We start from the raw sequence: 23,564 nt of genomic DNA, 5'->3' as shown, positions 1-23,564 counted from the left end.
TAATATATATATATATAATATGCTTGGAATACAGACTAGGTGATTTTCTGCTTGAATGTTAATATCCATACAGATGGTAAAGAGGATCGGATGCCTCATCCTTCCTCCCCGTAATGAATTCTAGTTTGTCTGAATGGTACGCGCAGACTTTACATCTGTGGTAGGAAATCTACCTTAACCCCATGTAAGCCGTTACTGTGTATGACTGCTGTGTGGTCCCTTTACTTTTGTGTTGTGTAGAATCAACCATATGCTTCTGTCCTGTTCGCCGTAGGGTGAAACACTTTTGTGTGATGGTAGCCGGGTGCTATCACAGGTTATTATGAAACCCGGTATGGGGCTGGTGTAGCTTAAACAAGCATTAAAAGTGATCCATAATAAAAAAAAAAAAAAAAAAAAAAAAAAAGGGTCTTCAGATATGCAAATACAAAACATTTATTTATAATACAAAACATTTTAAAGGAGTAATCACATCTCTATCTCGTCCATCGCTACTCGATCTCCAGAGGCTGATCTTCTGTTTGATTGTTTCCGGACATATGCTCAAAATATTTTCTTCACCGATTGGTTTTGACCCACAATGCAAGCGAGGATCCATAAGCAACGCTGCTGCCAATGATGATCCCCATAACAAAGATTTCCAGGAATCCAGGAGGGGAATCTCCGTGAGTTTCGGGCGGTGGTGGGATCTTCACATCCTCGCTCAAATTGGCAGAAAGCGGCATAAAACAAACCACGGCCAGGAACCTCAAGAGCAAAAACTGAAGAGCAGCCATCTCTTGCGGGTTCCAAATCAAATGCTCATCTGACAAACAAAGGTTCCCCCCATGACATCACTACATCATGATGCAACAATGAGTGAATTAAACCGAAGCTGGAAATGTTTAAAGCAGTAGTGATATCTGGTATTTTAAACTTTAGGAATCTGTGTGGATATGTATAAAAAAAAAAAAGTTATCGCCATATCAGCCGGTGGGACCAAGAGAAAAAGCATCCTCCCCCCAACATTGCTGTAAATGGGGACACCCCCAATTCTGTACATTTAGCTGGTGCTTTGCACACGTTCTTTTATTCATGAATGACATAAATATTTAACAGCATAAAAAAAAAAACAGTCCTTAAGAATTTTCAACAATGTTTACAGTAAAAGAAAACCAAAAAAAAACGCGTGAAGTCTTCTAAAGCCTGGAAGTACGAAAACCGCCAGTCCCTGCGATGGCCGTCAAAGAGCGGTCAGTGCTTTCGCGGCCACTCTACGGCCCAGGGGTAACGTGAGATCGGTGATGGCCAGCACGATTTTTGGACTGGATAACGTGGAAACTTTGACCAACTCAGACACCTGGAAGGAAAGTAAATCACCATTAGAGGTGTTGAATATAAAAAGTAATGAATGGAACATGCGCGAAGTGCTCTTTAAGTAGTTGTGAGGTTTAAATGCTAAACATACTTTTAACCGTTAATTTCAAAGATCGTGTCGTTTACTTTCCTATATCAGAAGAATTTAAGGCCCGTGTACCCCTCTCCTGTACAAAAACTAGAAGGTGGTTAAATGCTAAAGTGGGAGCTTGCGGGAAAACTCACCCGACAGATGCATTTTATATATTATACTTTAATGCATGATTAATTAATTGGGTTAAAATCGCATCTGTTTTCAATTTGCACTTTATAATTTGTTAGTTTATTCACTAAAGAGAAAAAGAAGCAGCCGATCAGCGAGTCTATGAACGTACAGGGGAAGAATTGTCATGCTATAATCCCATTCTTCTACTATAGTCGGCCGGGGAGAAAATAAAGTACCTCGATATTACACCTACTGCGTATCAATTACACTTTTGGTGATTCTATGGAAAAAAAACCCACACGTGAATAAGCCTTTTGTGAAAGAAGCACTTCCCCAAAGCAGCGGTTTGAGATGCTGTAGTACTTCCCAGAGTTTCCGATGTGGTTTCTACAATGATCTCTTCCTATGTATCGTGAGTCATACGTTTATCCCGTGTGGGACACGCAAGCGCTTACCATGCTGAAAGGCATGAACTGCAGGATGCCGCCTTTCCCTCCCTGCTCCAGGCTCTCCACGCACTCCTCCATGAACCACTGCACAAACTGAGTGTGAGCGCCTGCCGTCCGGGCCCCGAGTATAGAGGAGATCAAAAGGAAGAGATTTGCTGCAACACAAAAGGGAATCCTGTGAACACAGGGGGCAGATCTACAAATCTTTAAAAAAATCAGAAGTTTAGGTACAGAAACTAAGTCACCAGGGTACAGTTATATATATAAAAAAAATATGGCGTAACAGCTAAACTCCTTTGGTCTCCTATTGAATCTTAACTGACTGATCAAACGCAGAATTTGATGGCCGATAAGACTGCCAGTTTTTCCTGGTCTTTTATCAGATTCGGAAGCCGTATGGTATATTTAACCTCTGGTACATGAGCATGGAGGGATTCTGCCGTTTGCCACGCAGGAGCCGTGTTCAGCCGAGCAGCGGCGTTATCCCCTGCAGCCTCCCGGCTCAGTAAAGAGCTCCTAGCGGGTACAGCCTCCATGATGATTATGCGGACGACCCACAGCTTGTGAGTCTGAGATACGAAACATTTTGATGAATTGGTGATCATCGTGGCGTGCGCATGCATGACAGTGTATTCATTTACCAAGCACTCTGTTTAAGGGCTCTTTGGAACTGATGTTGTGGATCTGAGATGCAGACAGGGAGCTGTTCATCGGGCGATCGGCTGCAAACGGGAGAAACAAGGTTATTAAAATGACGCGATGATTACCGCTTGTGCTACCGCTGTCTCTCCCAGCCCTGCACACGAGAGGGTTTATTCACTACAGCGGGGGTTTGCCCCCTGCACAATGCATAGCTCAATCATGGATTTCAAAATGCTTTATACAGGACCGGGCCAGCCACTGACCCAGGGAGCTAAAGGGGGTTAGAACTTACACGAAACAGCAATTCTCCTGCCAACTCACTCTTTAGTTAATAGACCCACGAACACTAATATATATATATATATATATATATATATATATATATATATATATATATATATATATATATATATATAATTATACATACTGATTAGAGTTAACATGGTGCTTTTTATGATGAATTACATTAATGCAACAGGAAAGGAAATCTTTCCAACACACAAACCTTCACTCAAGGAACAAAACGTTTCCACCCCTCACAGAACACGTGAGTCAGTAAGAAAGAGGATTTGAGAATGTAATATGAGACGCGGCTCCCCGGAGCAATCTACGCAACCCTAAGATCAAAAAGGAAATTGCTTTTGTGACAAAACTCCGGAATTACTGCAATCGGATCCCTCTCCTCCACTGCCAAACTGGCACATGCCATCCGAGGAGAGGAAGTGATGTCATCCAGCGACTGCACAAAAACAGAGTACGAGCGAAAGGCAGTGATGTAAGAACTCTGTGGGTCCGGCAGGACCTGGAAGTGCCAAGTCATGGAATATTAATCATAAAAAAAGAGAAATGAGATTGTTCTAGGAGCCGTGTTCCTAAAAAGTGTCATCTGTGCCAAACAGTCAGTGAGTAACGGTGTATTTTTGGCTTTTCACGCAGTACGTACTACCCACTCATCACTACAGGGCTAATAAGTGACGCCGATCACCCGGCACGCGTGTTTTTAGACTATATAGTTTTAATTAAACACCGGAGTCTGCTTTCCCCCATATACAGCGGTTTCAATGGGAATGGGAATGGGAATGGGAATAAACCCCAATCCTAAACAGCCTGAGTAAAAACAAACAGTCTGGAAAACATTAGCTGTGTAATGGACATGCACGTCCTACCAAGGTGTCCATTACACAGCTCATGTTTTCCAGAAGGAACGTAACTAAGAAAAATATTACCAAGGTTATTTGCTCAGAGCAGGATCTGGAGAAAATGTAATGTAATTCCTGGAACGCAGTTTTAGGGTTAACTTTACAATCAGAAGTCAATGTTCTATGTAACTACTGACATATTTCCTAAGTATTCCTACATTGAACATTTAAATAATGACGTTACTACATGGCTTTACATGTTTTCCAGCCTATATTACATTGATGTGTCCCACCGCTGACCTGACGAACGTACATAGGCTGCGAGTTGACCCGTACGTCTTACACGTGACCCGTACGTCTTACACGTGACCCATCAGTCATCCCTACGAGGACAGGCAGGGACTATACACTATACTTACTGGGATTGGCTTGTACGGCGTGTTCCTCCTCGTTGGAACTAAGCAGACGCATCAGTTTGGATTGTTGAGTGTCATCCAGTGGAAAGAGGCTGCTGTAATCCTGAGGGTCAGAGGTCACACAACATATAACATGTAAACAGCACACAGTTCGTCCTTACACACTGCATGTAATTGAAAACATACGTGTTAGTTATGCCACATTAAATTGCTACTTTCGTACTGTGAATATATATGAAATTTGATTACGGTGCAATTACCCGGTGGCACAGCGAGAGATGGAGTTAGCAGGTAGGGATGAAACTTCCATTACTCCCAGCCATCAACTAAATTGGGGTTGTGTGCCTATTTCTAGGTACTCAGGTCTTCTTTTTAAATAATGCAATGATGCAAGTCATTAAAGACTGAAAAGAAGACCTGAGTGCTGGTAAATATATATATATATATATTTATATAATATGCACACGCACACGTGGTTTTTGATGCCTGCAGAGTTCATCTACATACCTCAATGTCCTCTCTGTGCCGCTTCCTCTGCCGGGGGGACGGCTGTCCTCTGTTGTGCGTGGAGAAAGAGGTCATCGCGCACCAAACAGATAATCTGAGAGAGCGAAAGGAGTGCTGTTTTAAGTACAAATGGCACAAATTGATCAATAGCATACGTTTCCATGTCATTTGCATTCTTACTTTGCCAGCGCTCTCCCTGGCGGGTCCATCAGCGTGTGCCACTTGGCAGAGTCTGTGAGAAGGGCCGGTAGCACGTGCCCTAGAAGAGTGAGAGTGAGTTGCGGCATGTCCAAGCAGAAGATGGCAAACAGAAGTTCCACCGCCCGCAAAGCAAATTCCATCCGCGTCTCCCTCAGCAACTCCTATGGTTAAGAAACAAATCCAAGTGTGAGAAGTAGTCATCGCTGTATACAATATGTCCCTCCTTCTTGGCAACCAGATTGCCAAGTAACTCGTTAGTTTGTGCACCTTTTGACACCGCGTGAGGAACACCTCTTACCTTCACCAAGTTATTGCAGAACCAGTACACGCCACCCATGTGAAGTAGCGTGTCAAAAACGTGCAGGGAACGGCTGTCTACCCATCCCTTCTCTAAGGTGGCACTGAAGGTGGCCCTGAGAACTTCTTTGATGGGCTTCTTGGGTGGCAGCCGATGGACATAAGGCACGGGCTCGCTGCCAGACACCGTAAACTTGATCTGTGTGGCCGTCTGCAGGAGAACCTCGGCACACATGTTCTCCAAGATGGAGCTCATGATGATAACTCTGTCGGGAGGTTAGAAGGAGAGACATTTATTATAGCAGTGCTCCAGAATTTGCTATTGTGCGCAAATAAATGCAATGAACTGGGAGACAAGTACTGGTATATACCCCATGTTTAGTTTTGGACTGGATTGAAAGGGCATTAAGACAGACAATAGAACAACAGGAGTGGTCTAGGAGGTACAGTGGAAAATAGGGAAGAATAAGAATGTGAATAAGGGGTGATTACTATTACCAATGAGAACATCCAGGAGTTGTAAAACATAAAAGAATGGAAGCTATTGAGATGAGGATGATGATGCAGGGGTTAAATATTCAGGGTAGGTTATAGCACTTATAGAACTACTGAAGCACAAAGTATATTCACAAAACATTAAGCGTAACTTCACCGAGAACCCAGCCCACCTCTCATTGTAGAACTGCAGTGTATTGTCCGCAAATAACGGTGACCCCAGCTGTCGGATCATCTGCAAAGACTTGTCCCGCTCATCCAGTCCCAGCATCCGGACGTGAGCCACGAGCCAAGCCACAGCGCACACGGCCAGACTGCACACCTTCCCTTTTATATTATCTGTTATTTTCTGTATAATACAAAGGCAGGAAAGGTTAAACAGGTACTTTGTGTTTACAGTGGCAGGCGGCGAGGGGTCTGTGTCCTGATGTCTGTGTATTAGGAGGGGTGAGGGGTCTGTGTCCTGATGTCTGTGTATTAGGAGGGGTCTGTGTCCTGGTGTCTGTGTATTAGGAGGGGCGAGAGCTCTGCATATCGCAAAGAGTTGATATGTATACTTAAATTCTAAAATACCTGAATTGCTTCGAAGGACAGCACTCCATTCTCCCAGGCATTATGAACCTCTAGGATTGCAGCGGGAATAATCAAACACATCTCGTGCCATTTTGTCTGACTGCACAGTAAAGACAACACATAAGTATTACACACACATTACTCCCCAGGAATCATATATGGGGTGCAATAAAAATCATTTTTTTACTGGTTTCTATAAAGGCAGTGTCACTGCTCTGGCAATTAATGTTTACAGACATAGTATCTAGACACTCCACTGCCCACACCTCGATACATAACAGAATACATACACTAGCCTCATCTCAGAGGAAGTATTGAGCTGGGCAACCAGGGCTTCCACCTTCGGAACATCGGGGTGGCGGAAGCAGGGATGCTCTGGATTCAGGACCTTCCCTTCGCCCGGCATGCAGGTCTGCATCCAGCTCTCAAAGAAAGGCATCTCCGAGCCGGGACAGCCCTCGGTCAGGATCATCTGCAAACACAAGACATAATGTATCTGTATTATACATGTATGATGTATGAATGACCATCTCCCTCAAGGACAAAAGTATTGGGACACCTGACCATTAGACCAACATGGACTTTTATGATATCATTTTCTTAATACATAGACATTAATATGTAGTTGGTCCTTCTTTGCAGCCATAACAACTTCAACTCTTCTGGGGGGTGTTTTTGTGGGAATTACTGCCCATTCATCCAGTAGAGCATTTGTGAGGTCAGGCATTGATGTTGAATGACAAGGCCTGGCTCGCAATCTCTTATTTAAGGTCTGATGAGAAGACGACCTTGATTATAAGACAATGGTTTTTTTATCAGAGCATTTGCTCTGAAAAAAACCTCCTCTTATAATCGAGCAAATACGGTATATATATTAGATATACACATACATACAGCCACAGCACCCTCTGCTGGACAGAAGCGTGTACTACAATATATATAAATTTGAAGTATTATTATTGAACATTTAACCTAAAAAGATCAAAGTTCAACAAGCTTGTTTCCTTTTCAATCAATTTTCAGATTTCATGTTGTTTTTTTTCATGTTTCTCCTCAACATAAACATGTAGTATGTGAAGCCCCCAAAATGGGTCCAAGTACTGTATGCATGGACTATCTGGAAATTAGTAGTGACAGGGGGTCGGTGGAAGTCATTGACAATATGTCTAATATAAATGTGTGCCTCCTTCAGGCTGCAGTACAGACACAAAAAAGCTTTTGGGCGCTTCAACAAAACAAATATCTGCAATTCTGAAGGGAGGGTCCCCTATTACAGATTTTTTATTTTATTTTTTTATTATAGATATTACCTCTGAACCGTACGTTTGGGCCACATGACAGAGCATCAGGAAGGAAATGTCGAACAGCAGAGCACGGACATTCGCTGCCTTTGCTGCGGAGAGAAAAGCAGAGCCCGGTTAGTGACCGTACCTTATGCTGGCGTTTCTGCCTGTATATAAGAGTAAGGCTGATTGATACAAGAGTCCATGTGCTGGTTACAGAGAAAGTGGAATAGGAAGCTCATGCAATGTAACAAGTAGATTTCATGCAAATATTGGGAAAGATTAAATAAACTTACAGCTCTCTACTACAATATGGCGAGTGAATTCGTTTAGCCTAAAAAACAAAACAAATACAAATAATGATTATCGATGCAGAAAAAGTTCTGTGTCAGATAAGAAACTATCTGCAGATGTAACCATACTTTTCCAACCATGTATCTCTAATGGGTTTTTATTAAAATGCGAGGTGCAGACTTAATGAAGGGTTAATTCTAGAGAGAAAAAAAAGCAATATATATATATATATAAATATAATTTATTATTATATATAGCACCTAATCCTCTTTTTCACTACATTTTATAGACAATATACATTATTACCCTTTGTTTCAGGCCAGACTAGCCGAGCACAGATCACACACACACACACAGTTTACTCACTGGATGAATTTGCGGGCAAAGGATTTTAACTTTCCGGTTGCAGCTGCTGCGGCAAGTAGCAGATCCAGACTCTTCCCAGTCAGCATGTGGCCCAGGACTCCTAAGAGCCCCTCTGGAGACTTGGAGTGGTCAGCGTCCATAGTCTAGGGAATAATGAAAATCTCAGAGACAAGAAACTGACCACGCAGCAAAGATTTTTATTGGTTCTGAACGTAACAGTAGGGAATATAAAAAAAGGATCTCATCTGTGCACAGCTTTTATCATCATTTAATTATTAAATCTACCTGTAGGCTGTGTTGTGTTTTTTGTAATCAGCGGAACGGTTTATTTGGGGACTGCTTTCCCTTTATTAGTTAAACTGTAATGAAAAGTGAAGTATTCTGGAAAGCTCTAGCTCTACTAGTTTTTCACAAGTTATAGATAGAAATGTATAAATCCGGCCTCACCTTTAAGATATTGGTGACAGTGGGTTCTGCGCGGAGAATCAGTCCAGGGTTGGGCTGAATCGTGGAGTTTTCAGATGACTTCAATCGCGGCGCCTGCTCCCTGTCTGCAGCCCTGGAGGGTATGAAGGAAAGCTCATACGTTTGCCTGGAAAGCCTGAGCAAGCAGGTCACAGATGTGAGGAAGACGTGTTACCGTTTGGCAGCGAGGTTCTCCATGTTAGGCTCCGACAGCAATCCCAGCTTGTTGCATTCTTGTAGTAATAGATTGACGCAGTCACAGCTGGCAAGACAAGAACAACAATTATTAAGTGCATGGACTTCCAAAGCTTACGGTGCAATGTATGCAGGACCTGCCTGTGGTTCACAAATCATAAACACAGAATTGGTTGCCAATGCAGAGTCATATTGAACTCTAAAGAAGGACTAATATGGGGTGGTGATGTTACACCGTATACCATAAAGACCACGGAGATACCTACTTGCACCTCTGATCAGCTTTGTCGAGGAGCGGAGTGAGTTTCAGAAGGTACTCAAACGCACAGTTCATGTCTTCGTTGAAATCCTGCAGAGGACATTACAATCACGGCACTGGAAGGAGCAGCAACGCGTCATAAACTCAGAGCAGAAAAGCACAACTCACCTGATCTGCCGGCCAGAACTTCTTTAATTTTGTCAATACTTGTGGAATCTGACACAAAAAGACATAAAACAGGAGACAGTTAATGCACAGTGGGCTACCGGCTCAAAATCAGCCATGTCAAGATTTTATGCTGAGACACCTCTAGAGTTCAGCTCGTGTGCTTAAAGTTGTGTCTAACAGCAGATGTCTGCAAATCAGGGAGCCCATGGGTCAAAAAAAATGGTCAAAAAGTGTGCATGTCTTACACGTAGACATGTCCATTTAGACATAAGTATGTATATTTAAAAATACCCCCCGAAGTGTGTGTGTGTGTGTATATATATATTTATATTTATTTTCCCACTCTGGGATGTACCTTTAAAAAGGTAAACGCAGTCCATTTTAACTCATCAGTGCCTTCAGGGGACTCTATTAATCCCACAACGCAAGCCTTCCAGATCTCCAAGAGAAAGAGGTGCGGGGGAATCCTCTGTGTGAAGGGGAGAAACAAAAAAAACAAAACACACAAAATGTGAGAAGTGAGCCAGTGTTCTGGAGGAAGAGTCAAAGACTACCTGGTTAGGATTTGGAGAATGATGGGTATTCCCTCACCTGCATCCTCTTCACGGTGCTCAGTTGGTCCACCAGCGGCTGTGCCTCTCCTGTTAGATTCATGGTTCCCTCCAGCATCACTACAGCATGGACTGTGGGGAAGCCGGTCTTGTGCAGTTGATCAGAATGAGCGGACAGCATCGACGGGATACTGTTGGAGCGGAGAGGAAAGCGATGAAGTAAAATCAGATTGTGTACACAAACACATATAGAATGCGCACACAGTGACTCTCCCGGTACTCCACGTTAAATACCCTACCTCCTGATTAGTGAGACACAGCTCTCCGCTTGGCTCCTCAGCTGCCCATTTGGAAGGAGGCTGAGACCCTCCACCAGTCTGATCAGAGACTGTTCAACGGATACCCAGGAGACTGCAGACAACACAAAACACAATCGTTATAACACCAAGATATCCTCCGGTCAGAATATCGTCCACCACTAAACCCACAAATACTAATGGGGGCCATTACACCAAGTGCAGGAGGGAACCATATGCCAAGACACCATTCTCTAAAGCAGGTTTACATAAAAGGTGAAGAACATTGATGTACAGCTAGAGTAGGGAAACCGTGATTCCCGTAATCCCAACCCTGTCCGCCGGAGCTCAACGGAAGCACCGACCGACCAGATTACCACCAGCGGATGGGTCTGATGGACGAATTTTATACAGAGCTCTCCAGCCTGACAAATCATCAGAAGCCAACCTGATGTGTCTAGAATGTAGGAAGGTACTCTTAAACTTAATTATTCAAACTTTGTGCCAGTAGTAACGTTTAGTAGCTGTATTTATATGCTAGACCCGGCATCAAAGACTCTTACACAGAGAGCAAAGTAAATATGGTTAACTAAAATGTAGGAAAAAATTACTAAAAAATGGTGCAAGGCAGACATTATGCTCTTGAGTTAAAACTTGTTATGTTGCGATGAGAGAGCAGCGAGCGATCAGACGGAGATTATATGTAAAGAAAAGGAGGGTTTAGACCTGGAGGCAGCCATCTGCTTTATATTCCAGCTACTCTGTAACTTGTTTGCATAAGTGAGCGATGACCAAACGGCCTCATTCGACTGCCTGCATACCCATGGAAAGAACTATTTAAAAAGTAGATTATACTGATGTTATACAAAAAGAACTTTGCATAATCTGACCAGAAATACAGAACAAATAATTGAATCTGATTTACGAAGAGGAAAATTAAAATCACTGTCTAGGAGAACACTTCTCTTGTACTTCAATGTTCCATTGGACGCGGTAGGACAGAATAGAGAGGTGGTAGCTGTACCCCCATTTCAGCATTACCGATTGACACACACTCACTCTCACACACACACTCACACACACTTACTTGGTTCCTCCAGCTTGGCAATATGAACTAGCGCACGGTTCTTGGTACTGCCGACGATGGACTCGAGCCGATGCAGGCACATGGACAAATGCGATTCTCCTGCTACCGGATCTAGAACTTCCTTCAGTTTTTCGGCATAGTACGAGGCACAACGCAGAAGCCAGTTGAGGCTGCTCATGAGGGCCTTGCAGAGACTGATGCACTCCTCTGCCTTGCCGTGGCAGCTGTACGGGGATGCAAGAGGCGAGAACGAAGACGTGAGAGAAAGAAGCGGAGGGGAGGCAGAGCGAGGGAGAAGGCACAACGCCATTACCTGAGGTTATCACAGAACATGTCCATGACTTCCAGCAAGGCCTGGATGCAAAGATCTCTAGAGAAGTCATCAAACTGAAGAGAGAGAGAAATTTAGAAGATGAAAAAACAACTATAAAGTAAGTATCCTCCTCCACAACTCATCTCAGCGACCGCTTTGTGTTCCTAGGCTAGTGCGGGGTACAACGTGCCCTCTACCTCCTCGCCAGCTGCCTGATTAATCTACCCCTGCTGTTCCATTTGCACCATGCCACTTCCCACATTGCCCCATATAACCCCGCTTTCCGTGCTATTTACAGCACTGAGCAGCCGCCCCTGCGTACATTACAGGGTTAATGACATTTACTGGTATATACATCATCCTTTTCCTCTCTGCCGACCATATTTCTTTCCGTAATGTAAATATTTGAGTTTCCCAACTCAAATGCTAGGATTTCTTTTTTTTTCCGTTCAGGGGGCGATGTGGCCGAGTGTGATATTATATACACACGCATGGATATACACACACACGCATACTTAAATGTAAACACACGCAAGCCTTCGCACATCCAGCCTCCCCCACCCACCTAGAGTCCTCAGTTTGCCTCTGAGCCAGAGTTCCTATGTAAAATGGAAAATATTCAACTTTCTCTCATTTCCTTCCATGAACAGCAAGCTGAATATTTCATTTTAAAGGACCAGCACCAGAAAGTACTTTCCTTGTCTAATACATATATTACATACATGTAATATTGCATTTACGTATGGGGTCACCAGGATGTATGTATGGGGTCACCAGGATGTATGTATGGGGTCACCTGGATGTATGTATGGGGTCACAAGAAAAGAACCCAGTTCAGCATTCCCACCTATGAGTCACAACTATTCACTGTTTAGACAAAGATGACCATCTTGTGTGTCGGGTGTCTACGGTAGTTAAATGTCGTGGTCATCTGGACACAAACTGAGAAATGACGTATTATTACGTCGATAGCCCAAAGCAGCCACAGAAACCAAAAGGATACTTAAAACGGAATCAATAATGCCAAAACAACATAATAAGGGGAAGTTTTAATGATAATGCTATGTTTTTCACAATTACCTTGTTTTGTTTTATAGCCACGTTTGAAAGAAAAATAAGCGGCTGAGGGTATCCGGCAGCTTGTACCCCAGCTTCTGCCAGCTTATTTTGCATGATTAGTTGATAACTTTTACTCTAGAGCTTTAAGAGCGCCGTGACCGAGAACCACTTGGTTCGCAAGACATTTGTCTACTCGTTAAGACCCTTGTTGTCCGATCCACTGCGGGAATAACAAGCCAAAATGGACTAATGCTGCGTAGCCACTGAATTACATGCCGTTAGACGTGACTGTCCGAGGGCGTTCATAATTTCCTCACAGATCGTCGGAATTAGCAGCAAACTGCTCCATTCATATAGCTGGTTGTAAATAATTTATGACCGAGAACCAACGTTTGTGTCTTGCTGGCAGTACAGCGGGGACTTTCTAATTGTATTTTCAGTCGTTTTTGGTGTTAATCACAAAATCAGGAAGCAGAAGAATGGAGATTTTGTTCAGACGTGCCGCTTTAAAGGAGATAATGTATTCAAGGGCATGAGCATCTAGAGAACACATTGGGATTCTGGCTCGTCTCAGAGACTCAAGACGGAAGGCGAAAATACACTTTAATCATGCTACCATTTGAACCATTTTTGTGCTCTGGACAATATAAATATTAGGGCCTATTTGCCTTTTAAGAGATTATTAATTCTGCATTAGAATAACAACCGGTTTTACAGTCCTAAAAATTACCTGGGGTCACATTCTGGGCTCAAAGAGGGGGGGTTACAGCTACAGAAACTCAAGTGTGACTTTATATATTATATACATATACATATACAGTGGCAAGAAAAAGAAGGTGAACAAACACAATGTGTTTTAACTAATAACACACAAATTATTGTATTGTTCTTGCCCATATTTAATACATCATTCAAACATTCGCAGTGTGGGTTGGAAAAGTATGTAAACACCTAGGTTAATCACTTCAACAAAAGCTAATTGGAGTCGGGAGTTAGCAAACCTGGCGTTCAATCCATGAAATGTAAGGAACAACGAATAATTCCTCCTGAGCGTGGTTCTGGTCTGATCCGAAGTTATTGCTGCCAAAAGCGGCTTGACTAGTTATTAAAACCAAGGGTTCACTTACTTTTTCCACCAGCACTCAATGTTTAATGAGTGTGTTCAATAAAGACATGAAAGATTATCATTGTTTGTGTGCTATTAGCATAAGCACGTTGTGTCTGTCTTTACTTGGGACTTGTAGATGTAGATCACATTTTGTGAACAATTAATGCAGAAAACCAGTTAATCCCAAAGGGTTTATTCACTTTTTCTTGTCACCGTATATACACACACACGCAGTATACATTTCATACTAAATGGTGAACCCTACCTTGCTGATTGCAGTCAGGACTGTGGAGTAAGACACCATCTGTAGACAGAACAAAGAAGACGAGCAGCTTTTACGGTATACGTCTCAACAGAACGTATCAAGGCGAACAGAGGAGAAGAGACATACCTGAGAATTAATCGCATATTTCAGGTAGGAAAGGATGAGAGGGTTGGGGGCAGGACCAATCATGGCCTGATCCAGAAGTGCTTCTGTGTAGAAAATATATATAATAATAAATATACACAATGTCAAATACACACACACACACACACAAAGGACAAATTACTCTATACGCTAGCTCTTTGGCCTGAATTATGGCATATTCCGCAAGCTATATTGTATGTTCTATGGACAGCTGGTGACATTCGCAGTCATACCTCAACTCAACAGACAGCGCTATGAAACTGCCTCTTTTATCCAGCTGCAGTCCTCGAATGTATCTCTCTTCACTTCCTATCTTACACCCACATGCCTCGGGTATTAAATTTCACTCCCAAAAAATGGCCGTTAACGCTCTATCATTGCCCAAATATTCATTGTTTTAGTACAATAAGTCTAGCTGGTCGGTGGTATTCTTATTTGTCTCTAGACGATTGAAATGAGCACAATATGGAACCGATTTATTGCCTACTAGTATGTGAGGAGATACTTTACCCGCAAGATTCAGGATGTCCCACGTGACTCCTTTAGGGAAAAACCTCTTCATGTTAATAGCCCACTGGTAGTCGCTCCATCTCTCCTTCCAGGCCTGCAAGATGGCCTGCTTCAGATTAACCAGCTTCATCGTGTAACCCTGCGGGAGGAGAGCAAGATGCAAAGTTACGTCCCTGACCCACAAAGCAACGACAATAAAAAGTCAGCGTAACAATTTCATCGGCGCGGTCATTCAAATATCTGGGCCACTGAAACTGAAATATAGGTTGAGGAGAATTCTGGAAGGTCTTCTTCACGTGGTCATGATGTAAAGCAGACGACCAGTAAGAACGACACGTATCACCATGACTTGTAATAAAGATGCTGCTATCCAGAGGCCACGCGGCTGCCATTTAAGAAGGTACTTTGGATCCCCAATAGTCTAACGGCCTCCAAGATAGGTAAGGGGTAATGGGGTATTTTATTCCTGCACATACCCTTCACCTACAATGCCTCACGAGTATTCCATTTAAATTCAAGGCTTTTCCGTTCATCAATAGTGACCTAAAAATCAGGCAACTGCTATATCTCATCGGAATAAAACATGTAAACGGAGCAGCCGGCCCTGAAGCAATCACCGGGGTGTGCATGACGTGAAGTGTCAGGGTGTAGGTCCCGAAGACGTTGGCTGTGTTTGTCTGGGCACTATGCGAGCGCGGCCGATTAATGACCTCATCCGCAATCCCCACGGCATACATCACGGGCTTTGAATGTATACCTCGGGGGTCCGCTGGTCATTAAAACACTAAAACTTGTTCCAGCTGCTGAAACGGATCCAGCGCATACGCTTCACAGCTGGACCAGAACCACGTAGGCTTATAGTTTCAAAGATTTTTGAAGGGAACAAACGGTTCACCCTACACGAGGAGGGGAGCCCTGCCACAGCATGCCACAAACCAGACCCCATGTCCAGCTCTCCCAGCAACAACATAATCACGATGGAAAATAAAATGCTCAAAGCTCTGTTTGGGCATATAATAGAGGTGAAAAATAACTTAAAGGACAGAAATAGTTATGTTTGGTGGTCGTCCAAGAGTTATGTAATGTCCTGACGATGGACAACCATAACAATCTGTCTTTGGCAGATGCTGCTCCGTACGTTAAAAGAGTCACCATTTACTAGAACGGGCAGGTGTCCCAAACCAGGGTGCGAGTGTCAAACATTTCAGGGGTTAATATACAATACAGATTATTGGTTCGGTTATTCAACAGAGCCAGAGCCATCATAAAGAAGACGGGCTAAAATCTTCTAAAAACAACACAAAAAAATGGCAGATGTTCTCCAGAACACGCATACACAATGGGTTAAAGTAGTGCCATCGGCCCAGATCCACGGGGGGTAATATTGTCAATGTTCAGACTTGCTGAAATTGGGGTAACGGTGGACTAAGCAATGTATGGCCACACAATGAGTCTGAATGCCCGGTATTTATAAATCAGGCAGGTAGAATAGAAGAATAGAAAGGATTTTCTGACATGCGATGAGCACTCGGTTCGATCATCACTGCCTTAGACATATAAAACAGAAACCTGTTTAAAATAAACACAAAGGAAACGCCAGCGTAACAAAAGCTGAACGCCTGTCTACATGTGAAGCGCACAGCCACAGCCTAATGAAAATCTTCCAAGATGGGAAAAAGCTTAACTACTGTTGGGCTTAGAAGGAGGACAAATATATATCAGAGGCCAATCTGATTTAAAGAGTTTTGGTAAAAGGTACTTTTAGTTGCAATTCCACATGTGACCACACGGAGGCAATGGAGGAGGCAGGGATGGCCTTTGGACAGTTCTCGTAAAGGACTCATCTGTAGCCTGCTGTCCACGGTGGGCATCTGTGTGTATGGGACAGGACTGGCTAGTGAGGACCGAGCTTGTTGGCATAAACCACTTTATTACTGGGTTATGTGGCCGTTTTACTCTGGGCTGTAGGTTGCCCATGCGCTCCCTGTTTACAGTCTAACTAAGTGTATTCCCTATAAACGAGTACGCATGTGAGCTGTGCATTTGAACTCTCTGATTAGCATTACGATGGCCGCTGGCACGTCCAATCCCAAGGAAAACACCTTGTTCAGTAGCCGATGGATACGGGCACAGGCCAGACCGTAGCGTGGGTCTTTAATATGTCTGAAAAGTAATACTCTGTTTTACAAATTATCCAACATTTCTTCCCAAATGGAATTATGATAAATCTTTCAGTTCCATAACTGAGGATGAAATGGAATAAATCATCATTTACCATGAAAACCAAAGAGGAGGAACCACTGACTTAACACCTCTACTTAATAAGGGATTCATGTTTTTTTCACAAATGGCCTTATTATGATTATAAAGTATTTCATACTCTTGTAGCAGTACTTGGATATTTTGTATCTTCTTCACATAGCATTTTAATCCATTAATGACAGCTAGAAGTTTGCCAGGAGTCTTCATCTCTATAGAGATGAACTGGCACCCTCAATAAAGTATTATGCATCTCTATGACACCTTTCACTTGTTAAAGAAAGGATTTTGTATCTTTTCTGGAGTTCTATTTAGTTTTTTTTTTGTTTGTTTGTTTTTTTTTTATAAGAAACACACCACACAGGGCTTTAATCTCACCCTTTCCTTAAATTATTTTGCCCAGGCCACTGAACAGGCTGTCATGGATTTTAATGGCGTGATAGATGGCAACTTGTTTCGTTCCCAAAACACAACTAAATGCATGATGAGTATAAATAAGAGCCCCTTCCATTCCAACGCTACTTAAGCAGACTGCTTCTTTTGGTATTTAAATATCATAGAGAACGACATATTTTACTTAGATAAAAAAAAAGAAAGAATATTTTACATAACTGCCATAGAACACCGTTTACTAAATAGCATCAATCCTTATTTTGCTGTATTTTTACTTTTTAAAACCTCCTTTTGAGTTGTATTTCTCATACGAGAGGGATTCTGAAGAGGTGCACCGTAGCCAGATATTTCTATGGCCGCCTGAAAGGTAGACAGGTTGGCCGACTGCCACATATTTCCCGCTGCCTTCTTCCAGAGACGTCACACATACCAGCGGCTTCTGAGCCGCAGTAAGCAGGAATTAGGCTAATTTTTATTAATAGTTTCAGTGTGGGCAGGCTGGATGCTAACGCAAACATCACAGCGACAGTTGGCGAGTTATTGCTGATCACATCCAGGGTTGGCCTATACTTAACCCCTTAAGGACAATAGGGGTTTTTACTCGTAGTATATTGCGGGACAATGGCTCTTTTAACGTTTTTCAGTGTTACTGTTTAGCTGTGATTTTCTTCTTTCTCATTTCATGCTCCCACACATATTATATATTGTTTTTTTCAGGACAAACAGGGCTTTCTTTAGATACCATTCATTTTATCATATCATCTAATTTACTATAAAAAAAATGATAAAATATGGGGATTTTTTGTTAAAAAATTACTTTTTCTCACTTTTTAAACAGAAAACTTTTACTCATCTGCAAAAACTAATGAAAAAACCTACTAAATAGATTCTACTATTTGTCCTGAGTTTAGAAATACCCAATGTTTTTATGTTTTTTTGCTTTTTTCTGCACGTTATGGGGCAATAAGTACAGGTAGCGTTTTGCCATTTCAAAAACTTTTTTTCCTAATCTGGTAATTCTTCCCCCCATGTGCCATTTCGGGTATCTTTGAAGCCGGCCAATGCAATTTACCCCATCAAATCATATATTTTTAAAAAACTAGACACCCCAAGGTATTTGAAATGCTGGTATTTTAACCCTTTCAATGCACTAATTTTACCACCAGCCTTTGTGAAACTTTATGGTAGTAATTCTTTTTGTATTTTTTTCACACATGTTGTACTTCAGGTATAAATTTATCGCTCCTGGTGTATGTCCGTGTCACACAACACCCCAATATGTGTTCAGTAACATCTCCTGAGCGCAGCGATACCCCCCATGCATGGGTTTGTTGGGTTATTTGGGAGGTAAAAGGCCGCCTTTGTGAGGTGTGTATTTTTTTGCCATTTAGACATCTGCCCCATGTCCCATATTTGGGACATCTTTGAACCCGGCCAATTCAATTTACCCCATCAAATCATATATTTTTTAATACTAGACACCCTATGGGCATTTGTAATGCCAATATTTTAACTCTTTCCATAATGGAATTTTTGTAAAGATAAAAAATTTTAGGACTTGCTTATTAAAAACTTTTTTTTTTTTTTTTTGGTGACAATGGGTATTTTTACATGTTACCATATTTTTGACATTTTTTTAATTTTTTTTTTTAATTTTTTTTTAATTTTTTATTTTTTTTTTTTTACTAGTCACTCTCGTTAGTGAGCTGGGCTCCATTGACCTTGCATGGTTGGATGCAGTACCTGCATTCAACCTGCAGGAGGAGCTCGAGAGTTCTCAAGAGGGTCTGGATTGACCCTCTGTGAACTCATATCTATTGTTAATGCCATCCTGTGAATGACGGCAACGTCATTCACAGGATGGCACTTGTGGTTGCTCCTCGGAGCAATCACAAGGCGATCGGGGGTCGGGGGGTTGTGTTGCTGACATGCCTCGATATCGAGGCATGTCAGTAACACAGTTTATGCTTAGGAAGCGATTCCGATCGCTTCCTAAGCAGCTTTAGCCGGGCGCCGCCGCGATCATTGATGATCGGTGCGGCGGCGGCCATTTTTCTTCCGGGGAGGGCTGCCGAGGGCTGCCCTCCCCGGATCCACGGTCAGCCTCACTTGTGAGGCTTCCGTGGATGCTGCAAAGCCGCCGATCGCGGCGAAAACGCCGCGATCGCGGCGATGCAGCTATTTAACGGCAGCCCGTACATGTACGGGCATTGTCGTTAACCCGTTGCACGGCAACCCCGTACATGTACGGGGATTGTCGTTAAGGGGTTAAAAGGGACACTCCAACCATCATATGCACTTTAATGCATATGAGATATAAGTGTTGAGCCCTACTGAGAGTCCTTTGAAAACCAAGAACACACAACGGACCTGTTCACCTGATGATATAAAGGTATTCAGTAACTCCACCCGAGAGACAGGCAATGTCTGACCCCTAGTAGGTCCTTCTTTAATCTGTCCGAGAGGCTTAATAAAGACCTAATAAATTCAAAGCACTGTTCATACAGGTTAGATTAAATCTATGAGCCAAGAGAAACTAATTAAAAGTAGTACTTCACTGGCAGGGAGATGGAAATGTCTTCCAGCTGAAGTGGGACATTGCAAATATAAGACAAAGCGGAGAATCTAATGTCTTGCAGAAAAAATGAACATCTGTTCCTTCACCAAAGAGCCTTAGGCCAAACTCATCGTGTCAGATGATGCAGATGAACAGATGTTCCCTCATACTTTTTATTCCTGCATCAGGCCTGATGGCACCACGATCCGTGATTCTTCTGCTGTCACAGAACTATACGGGATATTCCCTTGTGGTCATCAAAAAGGTCCTATAGGGCTACAGAACAGGCGTATGGCATTTCATTAGGTCACACCGGCCACAATTGTGAACGTCCAGTGACATTAATGTCCATCTGAAGATCTAGCTCTGGAAAACCACTTGGCACACACCAACCTTTCATTGAATCCTGATTGTGAAGCAGGAAAATGCTTTAAAACGTATTTTCTTTTGGGGAGGAACAGTTGGCCCTCCTTCTACCAGGCATCGAACCTTATTTCCTTCTTGTCTCAAAGTCAGGATTCCTCTCTACCATTTCCGCTGAGAGACTTTCCCACGCTGACCTCCCAGTCGCAGAAGTAATACTTTCACACATCCCTAACGTCTTTCTCTGTTCTCCGGGTCCATGAATGTAACCAAACTTGTACATCCAATGTTCTAAACTTACTTGGTCTTTATCGCGCTCCCTTCTCCCGTCTTAATTTGAGGTTAAGGTTGAGGTTGTTGTCATTGTCACCGATAGTGCTACTGAATCTGCTGGCGGCCTATGAATGGAACGTAATCATATGGCGCCCAGAGGCTTTACATAAACAGTTATGGATACACAAAGGTAACGCAGAAGACTATTTCCGGAATAAAACCTATAGTACCTTATATGTGTTCCAGGATCAGAGTCCTGCCACCCTGTGTTGCATCCCCATTGCCCCCACGTCCCTAGATAAAAACGCCAATATACGGCACACGTGACTCTGCCTACGGACTGGCTGGCACAGCATGTCAGCTAAATGGTGCAAACTGGCCCCAAGGGGCCATATGTAAACTGCTGTTAATGTTAGGAGGTATGCTGACGTGCCACATCTCCGAACGCCTGGGTCATCTCACCCTTAATTATTATCTTTTAATTTATATCCATGGAGCTACTTACATTAGGTAAAGAGGGCCCTGATCTCAGCCTAGAAGAGGGACTCATCATTTAGATGTTGGTGTCATTTATTCTTAGATTTTGTCTTCCCAGATCATATTGTCCCTTTAACAATAAATAAAGTAACACAACTAAAGCAAACATGCTGTGAAGAGCCATTGTTATTTTTTTCTGGCAGTCTCTCAGATTATCCTGTCTGTCTACCCCAAAAACTGATGGAATTACCTTTTATCTTGTAAATGACTCTGGCGAGAGCCTTAAATATTTTACTTTCTCCAAATAAGCCCACTTTACAAATGAACTAATAATAACAGGACAAGCCTATCCCGCTAATGAATGAGCAGACTTTCCAGGAGAGGATGAGCCCTAATTCATTCATCGTGTCTGCATATAAAAGGCTGCCGTCTCACTGACTAAACCGAATAACCCTCCATAGAGCACCACAAACCCAAACGCCGCCCTATCGCCCGGTCCCACTAACTCTTCTTACCTCTTCCTCTCACACAGCAATCGGTCCCCAAACACAACAATCCGCCATGACAGTCTTCCGGACGCCTCGCATCCCATTGGCTGAGGCGCCGATCCTACGCATGCGTGTCGCGTATAGCGGAGGATTCTGGGAGACGTAGTTTTCTGGTATGCGTTACGCTTAAACAACGCGGGAAATTCAAGTCATTAGTTTTGTGAAGCATTCACGTGGAAGGCTCTACTTTTTCTTTCTTGCTGTGGCGCATTCTACAAAACTGCCTGAAATACAATTTTTAGATTCCGGGGGTTAAATTAAAAGTTCAAAGCAACTTGTCCTTACATATATGCCATATATACAGAAATCTTCAGGATTAAATCTCTCCTTCGAGGTCTCCTGGGATTTTGTGCAGGTATGTGTACTCCAAAGTTTGGGGTCACTCAGAAATGTTCTTGTCTTTTCTTTTTCAATGAAAAGCACATTTTGTACATTAAAATAACATGAAATGGATTAGAAATCCAGCGCAGATGGTGTTAATGTTGTAAATGACTATTGTAGCTGTAAATTGCTGATTTTTAAAGGAATATCTTCATTGGCGAACAGAGGCCCTTTATCACTCTCATCACTCCTGTGTTCCAATGGCCCTTTATCACTCCCATCACTCCTGTGTTCCATTGGCCCTTTATCACTCCCATCACTCCTGTGTTCCATTGGCCCCTATCACTCCCATCACTCCTGGGTTCCAATGGCTCTTTATCACTCCCATCACTCCTGTGTTCCAATGGCCCTTTATCACTCCCATCACTCCTGTGTTCCATTGGCCCTTTATCACTCCCATCACTCCTGTGTTCCATTGGCCCTTTATCACTCCTGTGTTCCATTGGCCCTTTATCACTCCCATCACTCCTGTGCTCCAATGGCCTTTTATCACTCCCACCACGCCTGTGCTCCAATGGCCCTTTTATCACTCCTGTGTTCCAATGGCCCTTTATCACTCCCATCACTCCTGTGTTCCATTGGCCCCTATCACTCCCATCACTCCTGGGTTCCAATGGCTCTTTATCACTCCCATCACTCCTGTGTTCCAATGGCCCTTTATCACTCCCATCACTCCTGTGTTCCATTGGCCCTTTATCACTCCCATCACTCCTGTGTTCCATTGGCCCTTTATCACTCCTGTGTTCCATTGGCCCTTTATCACTCCCACCACTCCTGTGCTCCAATGGCCCTTTTATCACTCCTGTGTTCCAATGGCCCTTTATCACTCCCATCACTCCTGTGTTCCAATGGCCCTTTTATCACCCCCATCACTCCTGTGTTCCAATGGCACAGTGTCTGCACCAGACCACAGTGCAGACATCCACTGAACAACGCTATGCTTCCAACTTTGTGGGAACAGTTTGGGGAAAACCCTTTCCTATTCCAGCATGACTGTGTCCCAGCGCACAAAGCAACGTCCATAAAGACATAGTTGGATGAGTTTGGTTTGGTAGAACTTGACCAAAAGTTCCTGTTGGTGTAATGGTGAGGCGTCCCAATACTTTTGTCCATATAGTATATATAGTATTGGCATTAAAAGGGTTACTACTGTGCCTTTTACATAGGAAATGAGCAATCGGTTCTTATCTGTCGTCACTCGCTATGTTTCTAATGCTTAAGCAGCTGTGGATACTGTATTCTAGCAGAGTAAAATATGGCAGATGTTTGACTGGCTTTTTCCGCAGCAAATCTTCCTTCATCGGGAGCTTGAACTGTGTGGAAAATCAGATATTGTTTCATTCTTGCATCTCCCCAGCGGTATTAACAATGAATGGGGTCCTCACAAGCTGTTTCCGGGTGACTGTCGTCGTAATGCTATAAAGTATGATTTAGCTGTAATAAGGTTAGCAGATAGGTGAAAAAAAAATCATTTATATTCTAAGTATTCAGTATTATAAAAAAAAAAACACTTTGATCCATGCAGAATGATAATAATCCTAAAATGGTAAAAATAATCATCATTTTAAATTGTGTCTCTATTGTTTTAGAAAATCCCTTACAGATTCGTTACCATAGCAACCACAGATGCCTAGCTTGCATGTAAACTCACCCTTTCTTGTACGTCACCC

At 42.8% G+C, this 23,564-nt stretch overlaps 1 protein-coding gene across 2 annotated transcripts; it reads right to left on the bottom strand.

Annotated features, from left to right (window-relative positions):
* Positions 1 to 1,032: 1,032 nt before the first annotated feature.
* On the bottom strand, positions 1,033 to 21,545 carry MED24 (mediator complex subunit 24). 2 transcript variants are annotated; one of them, XM_053453469.1, is made up of 26 exons: positions 21,481 to 21,545; positions 14,644 to 14,782; positions 14,116 to 14,198; positions 13,990 to 14,028; positions 11,558 to 11,631; positions 11,245 to 11,468; positions 10,161 to 10,272; positions 9,902 to 10,052; positions 9,666 to 9,779; positions 9,311 to 9,358; positions 9,150 to 9,232; positions 8,864 to 8,950; positions 8,671 to 8,782; positions 8,224 to 8,366; positions 7,860 to 7,897; positions 7,591 to 7,673; positions 6,571 to 6,752; positions 6,281 to 6,380; positions 5,881 to 6,056; positions 5,214 to 5,478; positions 4,895 to 5,076; positions 4,715 to 4,808; positions 4,211 to 4,310; positions 2,652 to 2,732; positions 2,017 to 2,165; positions 1,033 to 1,339 (listed from the first exon to the last, which is right to left on the bottom strand). In XM_053453469.1, exons 2-26 carry the CDS (start codon positions 14,771 to 14,773, stop codon positions 1,223 to 1,225), a joined length of 2,967 nt encoding a protein of 988 aa, XP_053309444.1. In that variant the 5' UTR covers positions 14,774 to 14,782; positions 21,481 to 21,545; the 3' UTR covers positions 1,033 to 1,222. The 2 variants fall into 2 exon arrangements, with proteins under 2 accessions (XP_053309444.1, XP_053309445.1); XM_053453470.1 differs by having other exon boundaries at positions 6,281 to 6,376; positions 6,573 to 6,752.
* Between the last annotated feature and the right edge of the window lie 2,019 nt (positions 21,546 to 23,564).

The sequence above is a fragment of the Spea bombifrons genome, chromosome 13 (genome assembly GCF_027358695.1).
Source record: "Spea bombifrons isolate aSpeBom1 chromosome 13, aSpeBom1.2.pri, whole genome shotgun sequence".
NCBI lineage: Eukaryota > Metazoa > Chordata > Amphibia > Anura > Pelobatidae > Spea > Spea bombifrons.
This window is presented reverse-complemented; position numbering and strand designations above follow the sequence as displayed.

Bases quoted from the DNA above. Each gene is read 5' to 3' on its own strand.
- MED24 (XM_053453469.1), bottom strand. From the start codon at position 14,773: ATGAAGCTGGTTAATCTGAAGCAGGCCATCTTGCAGGCCTGGAAGGAG. The intron at 11,469-11,557 runs GTAATGGCGTTG...ATCCCCGTACAG, and splicing joins ATGTTCTGTGATAACCTCAG to CTGCCACGGCAAGGCAGAGG. The intron at 4,311-4,714 runs GTATGTAGATGA...TCTGACCCTCAG, and splicing joins GGCACAGAGAGGACATTGAG to GATTACAGCAGCCTCTTTCC.